General features: G+C 35.0%; 2 protein-coding genes across 2 annotated transcripts; one reads left to right on the top strand and one right to left on the bottom strand.

The window, feature by feature from the left end:
* The first annotated feature begins 5,613 nt into the window (after positions 1 to 5,613).
* LOC122595292 (chalcone synthase-like) lies at positions 5,614 to 7,870 on the top strand. Its single transcript, XM_043767633.1, has 2 exons — positions 5,614 to 5,867; positions 6,603 to 7,870. The coding sequence occupies exons 1-2, from the start codon at positions 5,690 to 5,692 to the stop codon at positions 7,637 to 7,639; spliced, it is 1,215 nt and encodes a 404-aa protein (XP_043623568.1). The 5' UTR covers positions 5,614 to 5,689; the 3' UTR covers positions 7,640 to 7,870.
* A 3,758-nt stretch (positions 7,871 to 11,628) lies between these two features.
* On the bottom strand, positions 11,629 to 18,958 carry LOC122596650 (F-box protein SKIP22-like). Its single transcript, XM_043769263.1, has 2 exons — positions 18,852 to 18,958; positions 11,629 to 13,365 (listed from the first exon to the last, which is right to left on the bottom strand). The coding sequence occupies exon 2, from the start codon at positions 13,353 to 13,355 to the stop codon at positions 11,793 to 11,795; it is 1,563 nt and encodes a 520-aa protein (XP_043625198.1). The 5' UTR covers positions 13,356 to 13,365; positions 18,852 to 18,958; the 3' UTR covers positions 11,629 to 11,792.
* Positions 18,959 to 20,616: the final 1,658 nt, after the last annotated feature.

A 20,616-nucleotide genomic window follows, 5' to 3' on the forward strand; every position in this document is an offset into this window, starting at 1 on the left:
TGAGCCAAATACTTCGACGATGTATGAGGGAGGTTAAGATGTAGACATACCTTACCTCTACCTAATTAGAAATGATGCTTTCATTTTTTACCTAAATGATATAAAAGGTCCTCCAACCTTTGCATCGAATGAGGATTGAACTTATGACCTCTGGCTTTAGAGGCCAGAGTGTTTACTACAAATCCAACTATGTTGACATATTTATAATGAAACAACTCAATTACCCAATTTGCTTTTCAAATTTATTCATTATTTTATCTAAATCTCTATTATATATTTATAAAATATATATATCTATACTCCATTAATAAGCAAACTACCTCACCCCTTTTTAACACCTCTACCTTTAAAATGTCTTTTATGCCCTCCTAATTTACACTACCCTATTTTTTTCTCCATCACGCTCATTACACACACATACGTTCATCTGATTTCTGATTTTCTCTCCCTCCCCCCTTCTCTGATTTTCTCCCCCCAAAAACACCATCCACTACCACCCCAAAAACCACCATCAAACCACCATCCACTGCCGCCGGCTTATTTTTTTTCTTTTTTATCGCCGCTGCTCCACAAACCACCATCAAAGTACCGGTATTTTTTTCTTATTCCCCGCTGTTTCGTGCGAGTATAACGCTAATATATATATATTTTATAACAAAATGGTCTAATTTTGATGTATATATATATAAATAGTAACATTTATTAACCTTTTTACACATTTGATCAATTGAAATAAGTGGAATGATTTAATTGGATAATGTTGTTTCTAACTCCAAAAACTAAGTTGTAAGACTTCATAGAATCAATTTGTAAAATATTTTATAGGTGTGTATATTTGGATATATATCTTCAAATTAGACCATTTCAATAATTTTCCCTATTTAAATTAATTTAAAATATCTATACTTGACTCTTAAAATAACTAAATTATCTACTTTTACATCAACAGCTTATACACCAATCGTCGTTGTTACCGCCAACACACCGCCAATCATCATCACCGTCAACACTACCACATTGTTGATGTCACTATCACCATCGTATCATACATAATACTCAAAATACGTTCCTAGTCAATATTCTATTAAAATATTCATATTAACATGATATTATCTATATGTATATTCCAAACAAATCTATTTTTAGTTTTTAACATTGAACTTAAAATTTCAATATTGATTTTATGTTTCTGTACATATATTAATGCATGATGTACCATACATCATAGTCACATTACATCAATAAATTGCACTACTCACCGCCGCCGCCACCAATCTCCGTCGCTGCTACCACCGCTCGCCGCCACCACCAATCTCCGTCGCTGCTACCACCGCTCGCCACCACCACCCATCACCGTCACCGCCGCCGCATCTTGCGAGTTCCTTCCTCTTTTATTTTTAAATATGTGTTGAGAATACAACTTTAATTAAGTCTACAAGCCACCAGGTATATTGAGTTCTATGTAGTTTTCCTAGTATATCATTCAAATATCTACACACGAATATGTGTTAGAGTTTCTGATGCGGCTCTCATAACAGCGGTCATCACTGTTGTGGGCTGTGGCAATTGAATTTTTTGTTTGCCTCTTTGGGGTGTTGAATTTAAGTGTCAAATTGTATGGTTGGCTAAGATAACAATATGTGGTCCTGATTATTTGATTAATAACACGTGGGGGTTAAAGACGTACTGTATTTATTTATTTTTTTAACCTATTTGGACCTTGTTTGGGAACATGTTTCGTTTTTTCTTTGTTCTTCTTTTTCTCGGGTACGTGTTTACGAGTCGGAGTCGTACCAATAACATCCTGAAACAAAAACCATTGGCATGACTTTCATGAGGTGAGAATTTTTCTGTTTTCTTGAGCATCGGAGCTTTGCAATTGGCGAGAGGTTTTTAGTTCTTTTACGATTATTGCACTTAAAACCTTAAGTGCGTCTTTTTTTATAGTATATTTAGGCTTCTCGCTTTGTAAAGTTGGATTTTACTGGCTTTAGTACTATTCTAGCTGGTTCCTTTATCTTTCTTTATATATAGTAAAGAAGAATTCTTCTTAGACTAATTTTAACAAAAAGTATGACATGACATATCTATATTTTTTTTAAAATTTTTTTTATTTTACTTATGATGTCATAATTAGTTAGCAATATTTTTATAAACAAATAGCTCTATAAAGGCTTATTTTAAATTTTTATTTTTTGTTAAAAGCATAAAAAATTATTTTTTACATAATATATAGAAATATCTTTATATGTTTTGTTAATGCAATGGGTACTCATATATAAAAATTATTATGTTAGTTAATTTAGTATCTCTAAAGCGAGTTATGTTTTGTTAATGCAATGGGTACTCGTATATAAAATTATTATGTTAGTCAATTTAGTAACTCTAAACCGAGTTATAATATATCAATAGAACTTTGTTCATTTGAGTCTTAAATTTTCTTTGGAAACTAGGGGACAAATCTTGGCCATTGGATTATCCCCTCAAAAATAAATCTCAACCCTTGATATCCCTCCCCTTCCCTGTCGTCTCCCCCCCCCCCCCCCACACACACAAAATCTGCCTCTATCTCTCTCCCCGCTTTTCCGGCGACGGGATCTTGAACCACCGCCATCTCCACCTTTATTTCTGACCGGCGACAGCGACCAACTCCTCCTCCTTCTTCTCCGGCGATACAACCGTCGGAAAATGCAACAAACTTCGCCGGAAAACTTCAAACGCCGATATATCCTTCGTTCCTTCGAATTAGAACATCACACTTTTACCAAAACACTCACAATCACACCGCGAACAAACCCTGACCAGAAATTAATCCGATATATACTCGCCAGAAAACTTGAAAAACTCACCGGAAAAAATTAAAAACACTATAGCTGTGTTGTTTCTTCGAATTAATGCATGAAACTTGTACCAAAACACTCAGAAACACATTCCGCACAAACCCTATCCAATAAACACTGTTTTTGAGCTCGCCAGAAAAATCAGTGTCGCCGAAAAAAATCAGAATCCACCATCTCTTGGATCGCCGCCTATCAAATCCATACCATTCCTATATGCGTCCCTTGACGGTCAGTTTAGAACGGATAAGGGCCTCTGGCCCGTTCCGTATCTACCCGAAAACGAAATTGATTAGCCGGAGAAGTCGCGGGAGAAGATTCGACGGCGTTAGTGTCTTAGTGATTACCAATCAAGTTTGATTTGGCTTGACCAATCAAATATGATTAGAAAATGTCGTCGGATTAATTCACCGGAGTAATTCACCAGAGTAACCAATCAAGCTTGATTGGCTTGACCAATCAAATATGATTGGACAATGTCGCCGAAGTACTTAATCAAGCTTGATTGGCTAGACCAATCAAATATGATTGCACAGTCGCCGGAGTAATTCGCCGGAGTAACCAATCATGTTTGATGGGATTTTGATGATGGTTGATCCAAGGACTGAGATTAGTCCCTTGGTTTCCATCATTTTTAAAGGATCCATATGAATCCAACCCTATATCAATAATACAAATTTATATATATCTTTTTATAGATTTTTTTCTTTTAGAATTTTAATTAAAATATCCCGGTTGAACTCGAGTTTATTAGCTACTATATATTAATAACGTAATTGCAAAACAAATAAAATAAGATATTGACCCTTAGATCATGTTTAAATTGATGCATGGAGATTCACGAAACAATTGATGCCCGATGATTTTTATGATGCACAGTGATTTTCAGTAAAAAGAAACCTATTGTTTTATTTGTTTTACTTTAATACTTGTTTTATTTTACCTAAAACACCTATATATAGGTTTTAGGTAAAATAAAACAAGTATTAAGATAAAACAAATAAAACATGTTTTTTATTTTCACGGAAGATCACCGTGCATCATGAAACTCATCGTGCATCAATTGCTTCGTGAATCTCCGTGCATCAATTTAGCCATGATCTAAGGGTCAAGATCTTGTCTTATTTATTTTACTTTAATAGTTGTTTTACAATAACCAACCCATATATATATATATATATCTAGGGTGAGTTATTTTGAGAACTCCTAAAAAAAAGAACTCAAGAACCATTCTGGACCACACATTCTTTTCCTCTTTTTCTCTCTTCAATTAAATAATAAAATTCATCCAAATCATTCAAAATGTTCTAACTCACAAACTGTAAATTTTTACACGAAACAAAAAGCATGGGTAGTCTTAAAATTTCGTCCTCTTTCATTAGAGATCCAATTCGATATACTTTTGACGACTTTTTAATTTTCGTTTTCTTTTTGGTAGTTACACATAACTTACACATGTGTAGGTTGAACAAAAATTATGATTCGGAACGGGCTTCGCCTTTAAGGATATTCATAAACCAAAGCTAGTGGGGGTGATAGGTCATAGAGGGTGATAGGTCATAGGGTGATAGGTCATAGAGGGTGACAGGTCATAGGGGTGACCAGTGAGGGGTAATCTACCTAACGGGCTCCGCCCTTAGCCGCTATTCCTCCGCCATGGACTGACGGGCTCCGTCCTTGGCTACCATGGCTCTGTCATAGATTGACGGGCTCCGCCCTTGACCTTCATTGTTGTGTACATATGTTCATTTACTAATATACATGTGAAAACAATGATCTTACACATGTGTGGGATGAACGCGATGGGAAAAAAAACAAAAATTAAAAAGTCGTCAAAATTATATCGAATTGTATCTCTAATTAAAGAGGACGAAATTTTAAGACTACCTATGCTTTTTGTTTCGTCTAACGATTTATGGTTTGTGAGATAAAGCATTTTAAATGATTTGGGTAAATTTTTTTATTTATTGAAAAAGAGAGAAAATATAAAAAAATGAGTGGTCCAAAATTGTTATCGCGTTTTTTTTTATTTGTAAGTTCTCAAATAACCCTTTATATATATATATATATATATATAAGTTCACTACCAAAGACATATGAATATGATGCGAATACGATTAATGATGTAGAATGTACGTAAAGAGTGCTCACTTTTGTAATAATAAATATTCTTTTATTTTTTTTGAAAGGTGAATTTCACTGGAAACTTTGTGTCGCGATTCGACAGGGGGAGGTCTTGCATACGTTGTCTCAACCGGGTCTGTGCTAGAGAGCTTATTCGAAGCAGAAATGCCTATTTCAAATACCCAATGGGAGAAAACCCTCTACTAATCCCCCGAAGGCATGACGATTAATAGGGTAAACCCTACCTTTTAGACTTGAACCTGAGTATACCTAAATCATGGATAGGGGTGGAGAAAGTAAATATAATAATTGTTACATGCTTAGATATTGTGTATATATCTTTAAAAAAAACTTAACTCACCTGATTTGGTAAAAATATGGTTTTTGGAAACAATGATGAAGACAAAAATTCTCATTTTCAAATTAATCTTCATTAATAGACGGCTTGGATCTGATGATGCATATACATCATGACAAAGTCCATCTTTTTCAATGGCCATGGCATTTATTCATTCTTGGCACTGCGAGTATATTATTCAAAACAACAACTTATATCTGACGACTAATTTTGTCCACGCTTAATAACTTACGACTTCTCCCTCTATATATACGATCATAAGGTCACCCTCTTCTTCATGCAATATATCACAACTTGAATTCTACACATCTCATATATATATATACATTTTAGAATTTAAATAAACGATATCGCGGATCTTAATTCCTCGATGGATCTTATTGCAGAGATGAGAAAAGCTGAACGAGCACAAGGTCCAGCCACCATTCTCGCAATTGGCACTGCAAATCCTTCCAACTGTATCTATCAGCATGATTATCCTGATTACTATTTTCAGCTCACTAACACCCAGCACATGCTTGGCCTTCAACAAAAGTTCAAGCGCATATGTATGTACTTTTAGCTATATCTATCTTCTTACTTGTTTCTCATTTCAAAAATTTATAATCTATATATATATATATGTGTGTGTGTGTATACGGGGAAGGGAATATGAGGCTGTTAGACATCTAAGTTGGGTGGAAAACCCCTCACCTACATTTTTTTAACCTATAAAAATCGATCATGGGGACAAACATTTATTCAAAATATTAAAATATTGGTATGTGAGGGGTTTTTCACCCAATTTGTGTGCATAACAGCCTCATACTTACTTTTCTCGTATATATATATATATATATATTTACTTTTAAACCAAGTGGGTTATATCAAGTGGTTGAAGTCTTTAATTACCTCTCGAAACAAAGGTCAAGGTTTCGATCCTCATAATATAACCTGGAAGCTAGCAGCCTCGATCTCTACCATAAGTAGGAGTAAGGCCATTTACATCCCAATCTCCACCATACACCGTTGAAAACAATATTGGGACTCAAAACTCGTAAAAGAAAGATAGGGTGTTAGTTACTTGCTTACCTATAAATATATACTCGTATAGTCGTACTGTATATGGTATATTGTTACTTCAGCCGATTCATTAAATATATTAAAGACATGCATTTTAAAAAATCTATCTTGATCACTAGCTAGTGACGTACTATACTTTGTTGCTAACTAACTAAAGACTTTAGCTAGGTTTATGCATGGTTACGTACGTTGACGTACTATATATATCTTTAATTTGTCAGGCGAAAAGTCGATGGTAAGAAAGCGATACGTACACCTGACTGAGGAATTCATACAACGAAATCCTAGCATATGCGACAACACAAGCCCTTCCCTGGACGTCCGACAAGACTTGTTAGTTGTCGAAGTCCCAAAGCTGGGTCAAGAAGCCGCTACAAAAGCCATCAAAGAGTGGGGCCAACCCAGGTCCAACATCACTCATCTCATCTTCTGCACCAACTCGTGTGTTGAAATGCCTGGTTCAGACTACCGGCTTGCCAATCTCTTGGGCCTAAACCCGTGCGTCAAACGCTATATGATGTACCAACAAGGATGTTATGCAGGCGGCATGGTTCTCCGTCTAGCCAAGGATCTTGCCGAGAACACAAAAGGTGCTCGCGTTCTTGTTGTTTGCTCCGAGATAACTGCTATAGCGTTTCACGGCCCAAATGAAAACACCACGGTTGATTACCTAGTTGGTCAAGCCATATTTGGCGACGGAGCGGGTGCGGTCATTGTTGGATCCGACCCGGATTTGGAAAGAGAGCTTCCGTTGTTCGAAATGGTTTCTGCTGCTCAGACGTTCGTGCCTGACTCGGTGGGAGCGATAGGGGGAAGGTTAAGCGAGGCGGGGCTAACGTTTTATCTAGGTAAAACCGTACCAGGTTTAATATCGGAGAATATAGAGAAGGCGTTGATACAAGCGTTTTCTCCATTGGGTATAACTGACTGGAACTCTATTTTTTGGATCGTGCATCCGGGTGGTCCAGCAATACTGGACCAAGTGGAGCTCAAGCTCGGTCTTGAAAAAGACAAGATGAGAGCCAGTAGACATGTGCTTAGCGAGTACGGAAACATGTCTCATGTTAGCGTCTTATTCATCATTGATGAGATGAGGAAGAAGTCGGTTACAGATGGTGCGGCCACTACTGGGGAAGGTCTAGACTGGGGAGTTCTGTTTGGGTTCGGTCCTGGTCTTACGATTGAGACCATCGTCCTTCGTAGCATCCCAACCACCCTGCCTGCAGTACCATCGATTATTATTGCCTCACAAGTTTAATACGAGTAATAATATTGGATGATCAACTCGTGTGTACGTATCCTAATGCAAAACACATATTTAGACATAATGCATTAGCTAAAATCAGTTTCTAGCTCCATGTATAAATATATATGGGGCTACCATATATATATATGTGTGTGCGCTTTAATTAATAAGATTTATAATTAAGGATGTTTAGTGTGAATGTGTGATTTGAAATCAAAATATGTACCAGTAATATTAATTAAAACGGACTTTGCATATCCGATTGTTTTGTATTGTTGTGTGCATGCGTGTGGGTGTTTAATTTGATTGTACGATGTATAAATTGATTCTAATAAACTACGAGTACATTTCAAACTTTCATTTATTACCGATTGCTTTTCTATCAAATATACAAGTTAGAAACGACCAGCTTCTTAATTATAGAGATCTCTTTTATAACTAAACTTAACATATATATTGAATTATTGAGAGATTTTAGATCACCAGGCTATATTTTATTACTAGTGTCCAGGTTCGTTCAATGGACGGGTAGTCTCAAAATATGTTAATTAAACCATTTTATAGAAAACCATTTATTTCAAGGAGAAAACCGCGTAACCACAATAACCACGTAAAAAGTAACTTTCCTCCCAGGAGAAAACCATTTTATAGAAAACCGCGTAACCACAATAACCACGATAATCATTTATTTCAAGCATGCATCCAATGTCAAACTAACTTTCCTGTCTCGGTTGTTTATCCATAAAAAGGCCAGTTCACAATTGAATTAAACATATGATAAAATCCAAATTCAAACAGGAAAAAAGAAAAAAAAGCATAGTCATAAAAGTCAGCGTAAACAATTACTCAAAAGAATATACGCAAATTGGAAAAGTATATGGCCCCGTAGTCATAAAAGTATATGGAGGTTAGGAGATTCTTTCTATAAATTTCCGAGATCATGAGGAGATTTTTGTGAACCCCAACCAATACTTCCTTCCTGTCTTTGATTTGAGAGCTTTTTCAGGAGCTCGATGAAGTTGCCATATCGTCTAATTCTCCCCTAACAAGACTCGACCACTTCAAAACTTGGTGAGCGACATTTGTCAAAGCAGGATCTACATTACGCCTGGATGGAATGACCACGATTAATATATCGTGCCCCAATCCCGAAGTAGATGTACGTAGAGCCTTGGCAAAGCGCGCATTGCCCGAAAATAATTAAAATTGACGAATCTCCCACTCGAATTCTCTATTGTGTTCAAGAACCGTTAGGATGTTGTTGTATATATCATGTAGAGCTACATCTGTGGGAATATGACAGTCCTTAACATCCCAAAATATACCAAGTTTTCTCATCTTTCTCATGAAACCTGTAGCTAGATATAATAAATAATATTAATCAGCAAATATATATAATAGTTTAGGACCAAACACCGATGCATGCTGGCTCATCGGTTTTCGTTTTTTCAAGTTGGTTAATTAGCCCGGGCCGGACGGAGGAACGACAGTCACGTTTGATCACCCCGCGTATTATAATTATTATAAGAATTATAGTTATAGAAAGTATTTTGTTTTAAACAAATCAAATATACCGGCCCGGCCGTTGAACAAAAAAACTTAATGGAATACAGTGTTCGAAAACCTTTTACCAATCTTTTATTTTCTTTCCTGTTATTTGTAAAATAGAATTGGTGTATGTGTTAATTTCTTTTTTTCATTTTAATTTAATGTGTTAATTAGTTAACACGAAAGCAAGTACTCGCGCGTTGCGGCGGTGAGATGGTGGGGTGATACCTAGGTCATAGAGTATGATAGGTTATAGGAGTTGATATGTCCACTACAAAAAAAAATTCATTTGTCCACACTTTTAGTAGAGTGTGAACAAATTAAAAATTTTGTCACGCTTTTCTGTGTGTAACAATATATGAAAATAAAAGTGGGTGGAAATTTCTTCACACTAAAAAGTGTGTAGAATTAAAAGTTCACACTTTTTAGTGTGAACTTTCATAATTATTTTGTCACACCCCATTTGTCCACGCTAATATTGAAAATTTCAAGTTCAATGTTGAAAATCTAGGGAAAATCTGCTTTATAATATAGTATAGATATAGATATGATACAAAATAAGTAAACCTAGCTTACTTGGTAGCATCTCAGACAACACCTTGGATAATACTTCCAAGAGACCTTTAGCAGGGTGAGAATGAGCATACTCGAACAAACCAACTATTATCGCAGCATGCATGCTTGTTAATTTACATTTGTCGTGTGTAGATCATGTACAGTATGCCCTAAGGCAACTAATGTCCCACTTGAATTCTTGATCTATTATTGTTTTCGAGAACAGATAGGATATTTAAATCTACAGATACCTTTTCGGGAATATGACAGTTGTCGTCGACATCCCACAATATATCAAGTTTTCTCCAAGGACGGCTCATCTTTTTCAGCAGCCTCTTACAAAACCCTTTGAAACTCGTAAACGAAATCTTCAAAGAAAAAGAACTACCCTTACAACCGAATTGAATGAAATTAGCTGTGAAAGGGACCCACAACTTTCGATAGTACAGTAATAAATAAGAATAGTCGAAAAACAATATGGCCGAATAAAACTCTTAATTGATCATCAAGTATTATTAAGTATGAATTTTAGAGTATCTAATACATGACAACACCTCATCTACTTATACAAATCGTAAAAATCCCTAACAATGTTCCAGCCGACATAGTAGCCGACCCATGTACTTGCTGCCATTTAGGTAACACTATTTTTTTTTTTTGAACATTCGAGCTTTATTAATCGAAAACTAGCGAGAAGCTAGACAATGTACAATGAGAAGTAGTAGGATGGGAGGCAGTCAAGCACAGAACGGATAAGGGTAATTCGGCCGCCCAGTGAAAGGGTACTTGCTTTCCATTGCGCAAGTCGGTTTTCAAAGGTTTGAATCACTGTTGTCCAGTTTTTCTTGAGGTTCATGTTTGCGCCAATGGTGAGTCCCAGGTAGATGACAGGGAATTGGCCAGGTTGACAGTTTAGGATGGTCGTGGAGATGGTGATTGATTCAGGAGGCAGATTTAAGCCGAAGAAGTTTGATTTCTGGAGGTTTACCTTGAGACCAGAAACTAAGTAGAAGGACCTGACTACTGAGTATGCGAGATATGTTGGCTATATGGCTGCTGGACCATGATCCGATTAGGAGGGCATCATCGGCGTACCATAGATGATTTATTTTAGGCCCATGATTTGGTAATTTAATACCAGAAATCAGGCCTCTAATTGCTTGGGAGTATTTCCAAATACTAAGTTAATAATTACCAATTTTATTTAATATATATACTCGTAAATCGTAATACTATTATATATGAGTAATAAAATTATTATGAGTAATATACCGTATATATTTTTACCCCTTAAACCTTAAATCGATCAAAGTAGTCTTTGCTTGGGTTTTGAGTTTTCATTTTTACCCTACAAAAATTTTATCTTTGTCTTTTACACCTTATCAAAATTCTAGGTTTCAGTTTTTTAACATCAAAGTTTTTGGTTTTTAAGTTTCTATCAAACAAGTTTTCACATATACACCTTTAACTTCAAACATTTAATTTTGATCATTTTTCTCCCTTTTCATTAACTTAACACAAATACATAATGCAACTATACGAGTCGTATTTTCTCCCAAATACCAAACTAAAGACAACCTACCTTAAACTTGATTTAACTGATATAATCTATGGTAATAAATACACACGTCTCTCGTCTGAACAAAAAAGATTCATATGTTAATAACTGAAATAAAAATGTCACTACATTGATTGCACAAAATTCGCAGGTATTGTAAGTTACTGTACTGCATAACTATTTTAACATTGTTGGTTATACTCCTGTAACATTAATTATCCCTATAAATAAAAACATACCATCCCCAAACATTAGACAACAATCAAATACATAATGCATAAAACCGAGGTCAAACCGATGTAAAAATTTAAAGTCAATCCATCATAATTTTTCAAATGAATAATGCATAAAACCTGATATAACATACCATAAAAAACAAACACGTACAGTATAAGGTATGTCTCAGGTTCAAACAAGCAGCTGGCAGGTATACACAACTTATTAAACATACTAAAACAGTTCAACCGTTGTGAAGGTCACTACAAACCATAAAAACCACCACGGCTACCGGCCCAGCCCACCCAGATTACAGTTTGGTATAACATTTCTCAGTCTTGGACCACTACCTGGTGGCAGACCAACATACGGGAATATATCATAATCCCCGCCTACTATTCCCGGAACATTACCAACACCAAATGGGGCATAAGGATTTCTTCTTCTCAATATACCCATAGCAGATCTGCCTATAATCCTCCTCCTTTTCCGACCCTCCCAAGTTTTGGCAAATCTCTCTTTGTATGACCTCCAACTGTCTGACCCATTGGCATTCCCAAACTGCTCGATGTACTTCTGTTTCCACAAATCATCACTCGAAGCCAGGTATCTCAATTCTGAGCAAACACAGCTCATTTTTGCTATATCCACAGCAGAAACCGACTCTAGAATCTTAAGTTTGAGTTCGGTTGGCAGTCGCATGAAGCAAGGTGGAAGTTCAAAACCGGCCTTCTCACATAAATCTATCAGTAGAGGTAAAGCAAGCCCATCTTTCATTTTCCTCCAGAACTCGAACACTTCTTTTTCAGGTTGGACATTAGAAACCTTATTGTTTTCCTCCATGGTCGCAACCACTTGTCCACAATTAGCCCAAACAACATTCAGAAACGGCACCAATCTGTCTTCATCCAAGAGCACCGAGTGCACCCCGGTTCCATTAACCAAAAACCCGTAAACCTTGCAATACCTTCCTAGGTTTTGAAACCTGATCTTCACAGTTTCAATGTTACCACCAGTAATGATGTTGGAAAGAGTGTAGTAGAATGACGCAAGATACAAATTCCCTTGAGCTTCATAGTTGGCGCTTTTGACCAGCTTTGAAGTGGGATCTATCTCCACAAACCCAGATTCTGATAGAACAGCACGAATGGCTGTCCCTAAAAGCTTGTGATTACGACCATCATCATCACCCAATTCCTCTGTGAAAACTTTCCTCAGAAAACCTGGAACTGATAATGACTTTCCAACCTCACTAACAGAGTCATCATCTATTTCCATAGATTCTGAAATCTCTTCTGAGTTTAGATTACTGAAACCCACTGTTTTTCCCTTTTCAGAGCTGAAGTTTAAGGATTCATGCTTACTAGAGCTCGGATTCGGGGGAACTAATAATGGCTTTCCAATCTCATTAACAGTGTCGTCTATTTCCATAGATTCTGAAATCTCTTCAGAGTTCAGTTTACTGGAATCCATGGTTTTTCCCTTTTCAGAGCAAACGTTTAAGGCTTCACTTTGCTTACTAGAACTGGAACTTGAGGTTTGGAGTTTATCGGATAGTTCAGATTTAGCTACTGATGGTGTTGCAGATGGAAGTTGAGGGGCGGCAGAAAATCCATTAGGATTTGTAGTGTAGTAGATAAGATCACCAGATGTGATTCCGATTGATTGGATAGATTCTTCTGGAGATGCAGTTGTAAGGTCGTCTTTTCTATTCAGAGATAAATATATAGTAGAACTTGCAGAAGGAAGTTTCTGAGATACGAGTTCCCTAAGTTGTTGGAGACTGCAAGGATTAGGGACTTCCATCTTTAGAGTTTCTTTGGTCTCAAAAGATCTGACACGTAACTTCATGGTTTTCTAACTGCAAAAGAAAAAAAAACACAAATGAAGAATCAACACGTTATACCTTGATAACTTTCTGTTTCAACTACTATAGATAAGAATTCTCTACCACCTTATATCTAAACAGTAGAGATTAAATTGCATGTAATTAGAGGCCAGGCAAAATTTAGGAGCACTGGCCTTGCATTAGATCAGGAAAAAAGTGAAATATAAGTATAGTATAGTCAACAGGCAAAAAATCATGTAACATAACTGTCAATTGATCTATATTAATGACAAGGAAACTGATAAAAACTAGCAGGAAATTTATAAAACGTAGCTGTTAAGTCTGTTATTGATCCTCCATACAACAATCTTAATGGAACTAAACCAAATCAAAAAAATTTCTTATCTAGGGTAGACCCTGAAATTGTCTTTATATACAACATTAGTCAGTTGATTTAGCACTTCACATTTCTGGTCCTTCATAAACACCTCTAAACATTTTGTTCAGTGCAGAGCTCGGTCAAAAAAGTCATGTGAAATACAGATAACATTTATTTACAGCCAAAACAGCCATTAGATGAAAAAATAATATTCCTGGAAAAAAGAAACTTTCTAGACCAAAACTGGATTATCTTCTTTCTGCTTAATTGATATGATCTTCAATTCAGATTTCTTTTCTATATAAAAACATACAAAATTCCACCGCATAAATGAACAATTCATTTTCAAGTTATCTGTATCTATCTATGTATCTGTGTACATAATCATCGAACGAACATATCAGACACCAAAATGAAGGTACAAACCAAGAAACTTGCTTAAAAGTATATTCTTCATTCATTAAACACCCCTATCGTAGTTTATGCATATATATGTGTTTTTGGCAAAGCCACTTGTATTTGCAAAACATTTACGTGCTACAAACTCAGAAGTGAATAGCTCGTAAGCAATTCTCTCCATGTATAAATATTTTTAAACGGCCAAACTAATAGCGAAGATACTATGTCTACAGCAAGATTTGAACCCACAACCAAGTTACTGTAGGGATATCTGATACCATTAGGCCAAAGGCCTGTTAGTGCAGTTTCTGTTAGATTGCCACTTATGCAATGTTTCACTAAATGAATATATGCATAATACAATTATACAAGCAACAGCTTTGGATGAAATATATGATAGTAAGCCCCAAAAATCTCAAAAACGATGAACTGGATGAACCCATTACCGACGGTTTTCTATAATTCTGTTATGGGATGAGCTAAGGTGCCAAAAAAATGTAATGTTGTGTTATACCTTACATATTACATGGTATGATAAACCCCTAAGTGGTTTTATAAGAAGGATCTACAAACATACGAGAAAAGTGTGAAACATAAAAAAGATATTGTGGAAGAACAAAAGAGGATGGGCCTTAAGAAGAATTCGAGGTGTAGTGGGAGATGGTGTAAGGTGGTCAAGATGGCCTAGAAAACAAAAGATGATAAATTCAGTTCCATTTGTATTAATAAATATGGGAAAACCTAATTTAGATATGATACGATTATGATGCCCCTAAATAAAATTATGTTCATGCAAAATGTGAAATACGCTAAAGAAGATTGTGGTGGCACCTTACTATACATTTTCCAATCAAATAAAAGATAAGAACTATAGACAAATATCTGTTAAACCAACTTGAAGATTCACTTTACACTAAAGCAATATGCAGATACAACTAAAATGCAAAACTGATGCAAGAGCATTGACGAGAGAAGTAGATAAATGGTGGGACTCATTTCCAGCATTAAAATGAACTCACCAGTTAAGATTGACAGTGAATGGAAGTCAAGACAAATGCATGAGTTGACAATACTGACCTAATCACTATCAGATAGCAATGACATCATTCATATCCTAAAACTCTAGGAGTGGGGGACAAATAGACGAATAGTACGCAGTAAACTTGAAAATTATATATCCCTCTAGGGAACCTATCAGGGATGCACTACAAAGGACCTATATGTGGCGTTAGATACCCAAGCTTAAGATACTTTTTATGTTACCCCTTAACTGGCATGCAAAACATCAACCAAATGCATGGAAGATGACGAGAGTTCTCTCAATTTATTAAATAGGTGTGGGGAGTAATGCACCTAGTGAGGACAATATGATTGCTTTGAGTATTAGCAATGTAACCGAAAGTTCCTTTTTAGGAAACTAGTAGATATGTAATATTGGTAACCTAATAGAAGAATGACTATTGAATATCTATAAAACTAAACGGGTATGTGCTAATCTAAAAAAACAGAGAATCCGTAGTTAAAACTATGATAAAACGGGAAATAAAGGAAGACATACGGAATATAAAAGTATAAAAGATGAAAGCCTGCCAACGACCCCTAGCCCAATTGGTTAATGTGAGGTAAGACACATTGTCTTTAGTGAGAGGTCTCAGGCTCAAAACTGGGCATTGACTAGTCATATTTGGGATAACTTAGGAGGAGTAGAGTGATATTCACTATCCAGCCATTCAAAAAAAAAAAGAAAAAAGAAGATAAAAGCTTCAAAACGATGAGGCTGACATAAAAAAAGGTAAAGTGATAGAACCTTTTCCAAGTGATATGTGCCAGCTATGTGTGACCTGTCAAGTACACATGTCCATGTGCAAACCCACAAAAAAAAAAAAAAAAAAAAAAACAAACCCAGTAGCAAATGTTCTTCAGTTGATTTTAACCAAACATTGAAAGGAAATGACGAATCAAGAAACTTATTTACATGTGTGATGTATATAGCTCATCAACTTTAGAGTTTAGACACCCCTCTAGGAGCTTCTGCAAACATAAGATTTTACAATATCTTGCTAAATGGGTACATGTGTTATGACCCACATATAATACTTTGAGCATATAGCTAGCTTTTGGTCATGGCATCTTTTAAACAATAAAAAGAAGAACTCATTAGCAATCCTCTTCAAAAATAAAATTTTTACAAACCCATAGCTGTAAAACTACATCTAAACGATGTTTGTACCCACAACCAAGATGATGTATGGGGCTACTGGTACCGTTAGGCCAAAGCGTGTAGGTCTAATTTTCCCTGATTTGGTTGCCACTTATATCATATTCGATATATAAATCTATGCATGATAAACGCATCAGTTTAAAATACAATAGATGCTATAACGTTCCATCAGCTCAAAATGAGGAATTAGAAGCAACCCATTATATAAATTTATTTACAATTTGGTTCTGGGATTGGATAAGGGCCAAAAAAAATGTAAAATTTGATACAATATTCAGTTTAGTAAGTAGTAGGTACAATAAACTCCTATTAATTTAGAATTTACAAAAAGGCTCTGGAAAAATACTTGAAACACAAAAAAAGTTGTCAAAGAGCAAAGTGATGGGTCTTGACATGAAATGGACATAAAAGTCTAGATGAAACATGTGGGCCATCTCCAGCACAACGTTGAATTTACAAGTTAAATGCGAAGACTTAAACCAAGTAAAGCTTACAATTTGAAAGAGTTAAGAGGTCATTAGAGATGACAACCAATGGAAGTCAAAAGATATGCATAAATTGAGTATATCAACCTAATTTACTGGATAGCAATGACATCATTCATATCCTGAAAGATTGAAACTCTAGGAGAGATGGGCCAATAGTAGCATTTTTAGAGCTAGAAAATTAGTTAGAACTTTAGGGACCCTATCAAGGATGCACACTAAATTCCTAATGTAGCATTAAAAGGCAAGCTCAAGATATTTGATGTCACCCTTCAGATAGCATGCAAATCGTCATCCAATTACGTGGAAGATGAGCAGAGTTCTCTCACTTTATTGGACAGGTGTAAGAAATCATGCACCTATTGCGGACAAAATGATTGCTTTGGGTGTTAAAAATGTAACGGAGGGTTCTTTTAGAAAACTATCAGATAGTTGGCATGTGGTAAACTAAATATATGAATAAATATTATATTTCTAAAAAACTAAAAGGGGTATGTGAAAAGCTAAGAAAACAGAAAATACGTAGTTCAGACTACGTTAGCTCAGAAAAATAAAGAAAGATGGAGTAGGAAATATAATAGACAAAACCTTCATAGTAACGAGGGTGACGTTAAAGTAATGGAACAATTTTAATTGCCATAGGATAACGTCATTTTTCATGCCACTGAATATCAGGACTATCTATACATCTCATGTATCCTATCCAATACCTAGGACAAACAAGTATGCTATAAATATCGGGACTATCTAAACCCCTCCTGTTTCATGTACTGTGAGTAACGACAAATCATGAAGACTTAAATGCATGAGTTAGCATGGCAGTTACCACAAACGACACCAGCATGGCGTCAACCAAATAAAACACCATAACATACACAATGCGGCGCACACCATGATCATAGGCCAAGATAAAGATAGAAAACTAATTTCATTTATTTTCGCAGACAAAATAGACTCACGTAATCATTAGTAACTTTTTGAATACTTGGAATGATAATACAAATACATATACATATATATATATATATACGTATATTCCATGTACGTAAGATGACGTCTTTATCTACCACGCTATACCGCTATAGACAAGCTATGATTAGTCATTTATTTCCTCCCAAATTTAAGATTAAGAAGCTTCAGTGGAAACTCGGCACACCGACCTTACTCAATAAACCCCCCCCCCCCCAACCCACCTTATTTCTTGCACCATTATGTTCTGATAGCCACGAAGCACCACAAACTTCCACTGAACAGCTTCAATTACCACCAAAAACAATTAACTAACCAAACGCACCAAAAGATTTTCTAGACTGCCTAAGAAACAGGAAAAACCATCGGAAACTATCCGAACGGCACTGCATTGCGCAGGCACCATGCTATTCTAACTACAACAAACACCTCTTGGCGTTCAAAAAGGTTTGATACTTTGATTCTTAGCTATTTTAGGCTGCACAACCTACTTTCAAAAGCTAAGGCTAGCGTACTTATCCAAAAGTGTTTTAAATATCATGATCTTATAAGTTACTACGCAATTAACCCTGAGCAAGTTAGCAACCGTCATTCAAGATCTATACGAAAAGTCAAAAATATTAAATTTTATTCATCTTTACCAGCTTTAAATTATCGGTTAACGCTTACTTTCTCTTTACAAACCCCACGAAAACCTCAATTTTGCATACAATGCAACAGATCTCTCACACAGTCACACCTTACTAGAGCTAAACTAGATACAGTAAAATCGATAAAACCAAGTGGTGCATATATACTATAAAACATAAAATAAAATAAGCCAGTTAATTTATCTTATTTAGGTGTTCTTAGTATTTCTTATATTTTTTAATTGGGGATTTCTAAAATCCAAATTGTTAAAAGTTATAATACAAACACAGAATTGAGGAGAAACATAACTAAAGGTTTTAATGAAACATATGCAGTAAACATAGTATATATATATATATATATTGTTTTGTTAAGTTTATAAGTAATAATTATTAAGCTATAATAAATTAGGGTTCACAAAAGGGGGGAAAAATACCTGAAATTGTAAGTGATTGATTGGAGATCGATGGGAGAATAAGACGCAACGAAGAGATGGGTGGTGTACAAGAAAGCAAAACGAGAGGCAGTTATACAACAACATAAATACGAGTATGTTTTTCAATCGTTGGGGATAGCTTTTTTTTTTTAAATATTAAAATACTACGAGTAATAATTTTTGGGGAAATGAATACGAGATATTGGTTAACACATCCTTTTTTAAAATCATATGGCAAATATTTATTTAAAATTTTTGAGTATTGGTATGTGAGAGGTTTTTCACTCAAGTTGAGTGCTACATACTCATTTTTCTCTAATTTTATTTGTCACACAATCTTATGTCATGTCACACCGGTCCATCAAAAAAAAAAAAAATAAATAGTGCTTTTTCGTAGCAAACTAAGATAAGATGTTTAAAATCCACGTTCATACATCGTAGAGTTATAATATTATTCTAGATGACCCGTTGATCCGTTCAATTATCTCAAGATCTTCAAGTGTGAGAAAACCAAAAGGTGTCGAATATGAAAGGTATAAACACGTGTTGGTTATAGAGATACGGTTTTTTTTTCATGTTTAGCTATTTTTAATTTTTTATTTTTAAAATGAGAATGGATAAATGACTAACACCCCCAATTTTGATGCGTCTATGCCGGGTTCGAATCCTCACAATGCCCTAAAGGGTTTGCTCTCCCTTGTGTAGATTGGTATAGCATTGCTAAGGCTCCCTCACCACATTTGCATGTGGCAAAATTTGAACTCGTGACCCCCTAGAAAAAAACCACAAAGTGAAAAACTTCCTAAACATTTAGCTATCACGACAATGGCATTTTTATCTATTTTACATGAGTAATTTTTATTGCAACTTATAAAATTTACAATGTCAGTAATGATTACAATTGGGGTATCCTCTTTGAATGAGGAATTAAGCATGCCTTAATGGTTTTAGATTGTTTCAATTGACGTTTTAAAAACAAAATCATTCTATTTATGGAATAAGACTAAAAAAAATTTAATATCAATAAGTTAAGGGTAATGATCTTTACACAAAATATGTCTAGCATACGTAAAAAATGTATGTATTATATTGTTGCACTGTACAATATATGATAGATACAGTACTTTTGTGTATTGCAAAAAAATTTGTGTAAATACTAAATATCATCACTTATAGCGTTATAGATTAAGTCTTAACAAATGCTAAGTTTTAATTATTAAATTGTCATCGTACTTATTAATGGGCTAGAATATATTAGTTTTCCTTTCTTTTTTTAAATATACATGGTTTATTGAACCAAAACATATAGACACAAGAAGGACACACGTATATGCAATGACAAATATGGCATGAAAGAAACTTTGTATCAGGTTTTACAATCTTTTGAGATTTTTTTTTATACTTTCTCTTGAATTTTGTTTTATTTGATTTACATTTTACGTCTTTTCTAAACATTTTTTGTGATTATTAGAAATAAACATTAACACTGTAATTATGGTATTGCGTTTAAATAAAAAAAACGGATACCCACGGTAACGTGTGAGGTTGAATCATTGGTTTAAAATAAAATAGAAAACTATAATTTTTTAATAATAAAATGCTCGGATCAAATAGTAAATATAGTACAGTAACATCTTTTTCTCTTTAATATCAACAACTCAACCTTTTAATTTTTTTATTCATTACTTCACTATGTATATTATAAATATAGATATATAGGAAGCCTAATTTTATATAAATAAGTTTAGGAAAAAATAATAAAGAG

The sequence above is a fragment of the Erigeron canadensis genome, chromosome 4, assembly GCF_010389155.1.
Source record: "Erigeron canadensis isolate Cc75 chromosome 4, C_canadensis_v1, whole genome shotgun sequence".
NCBI lineage: Eukaryota > Viridiplantae > Streptophyta > Magnoliopsida > Asterales > Asteraceae > Erigeron > Erigeron canadensis.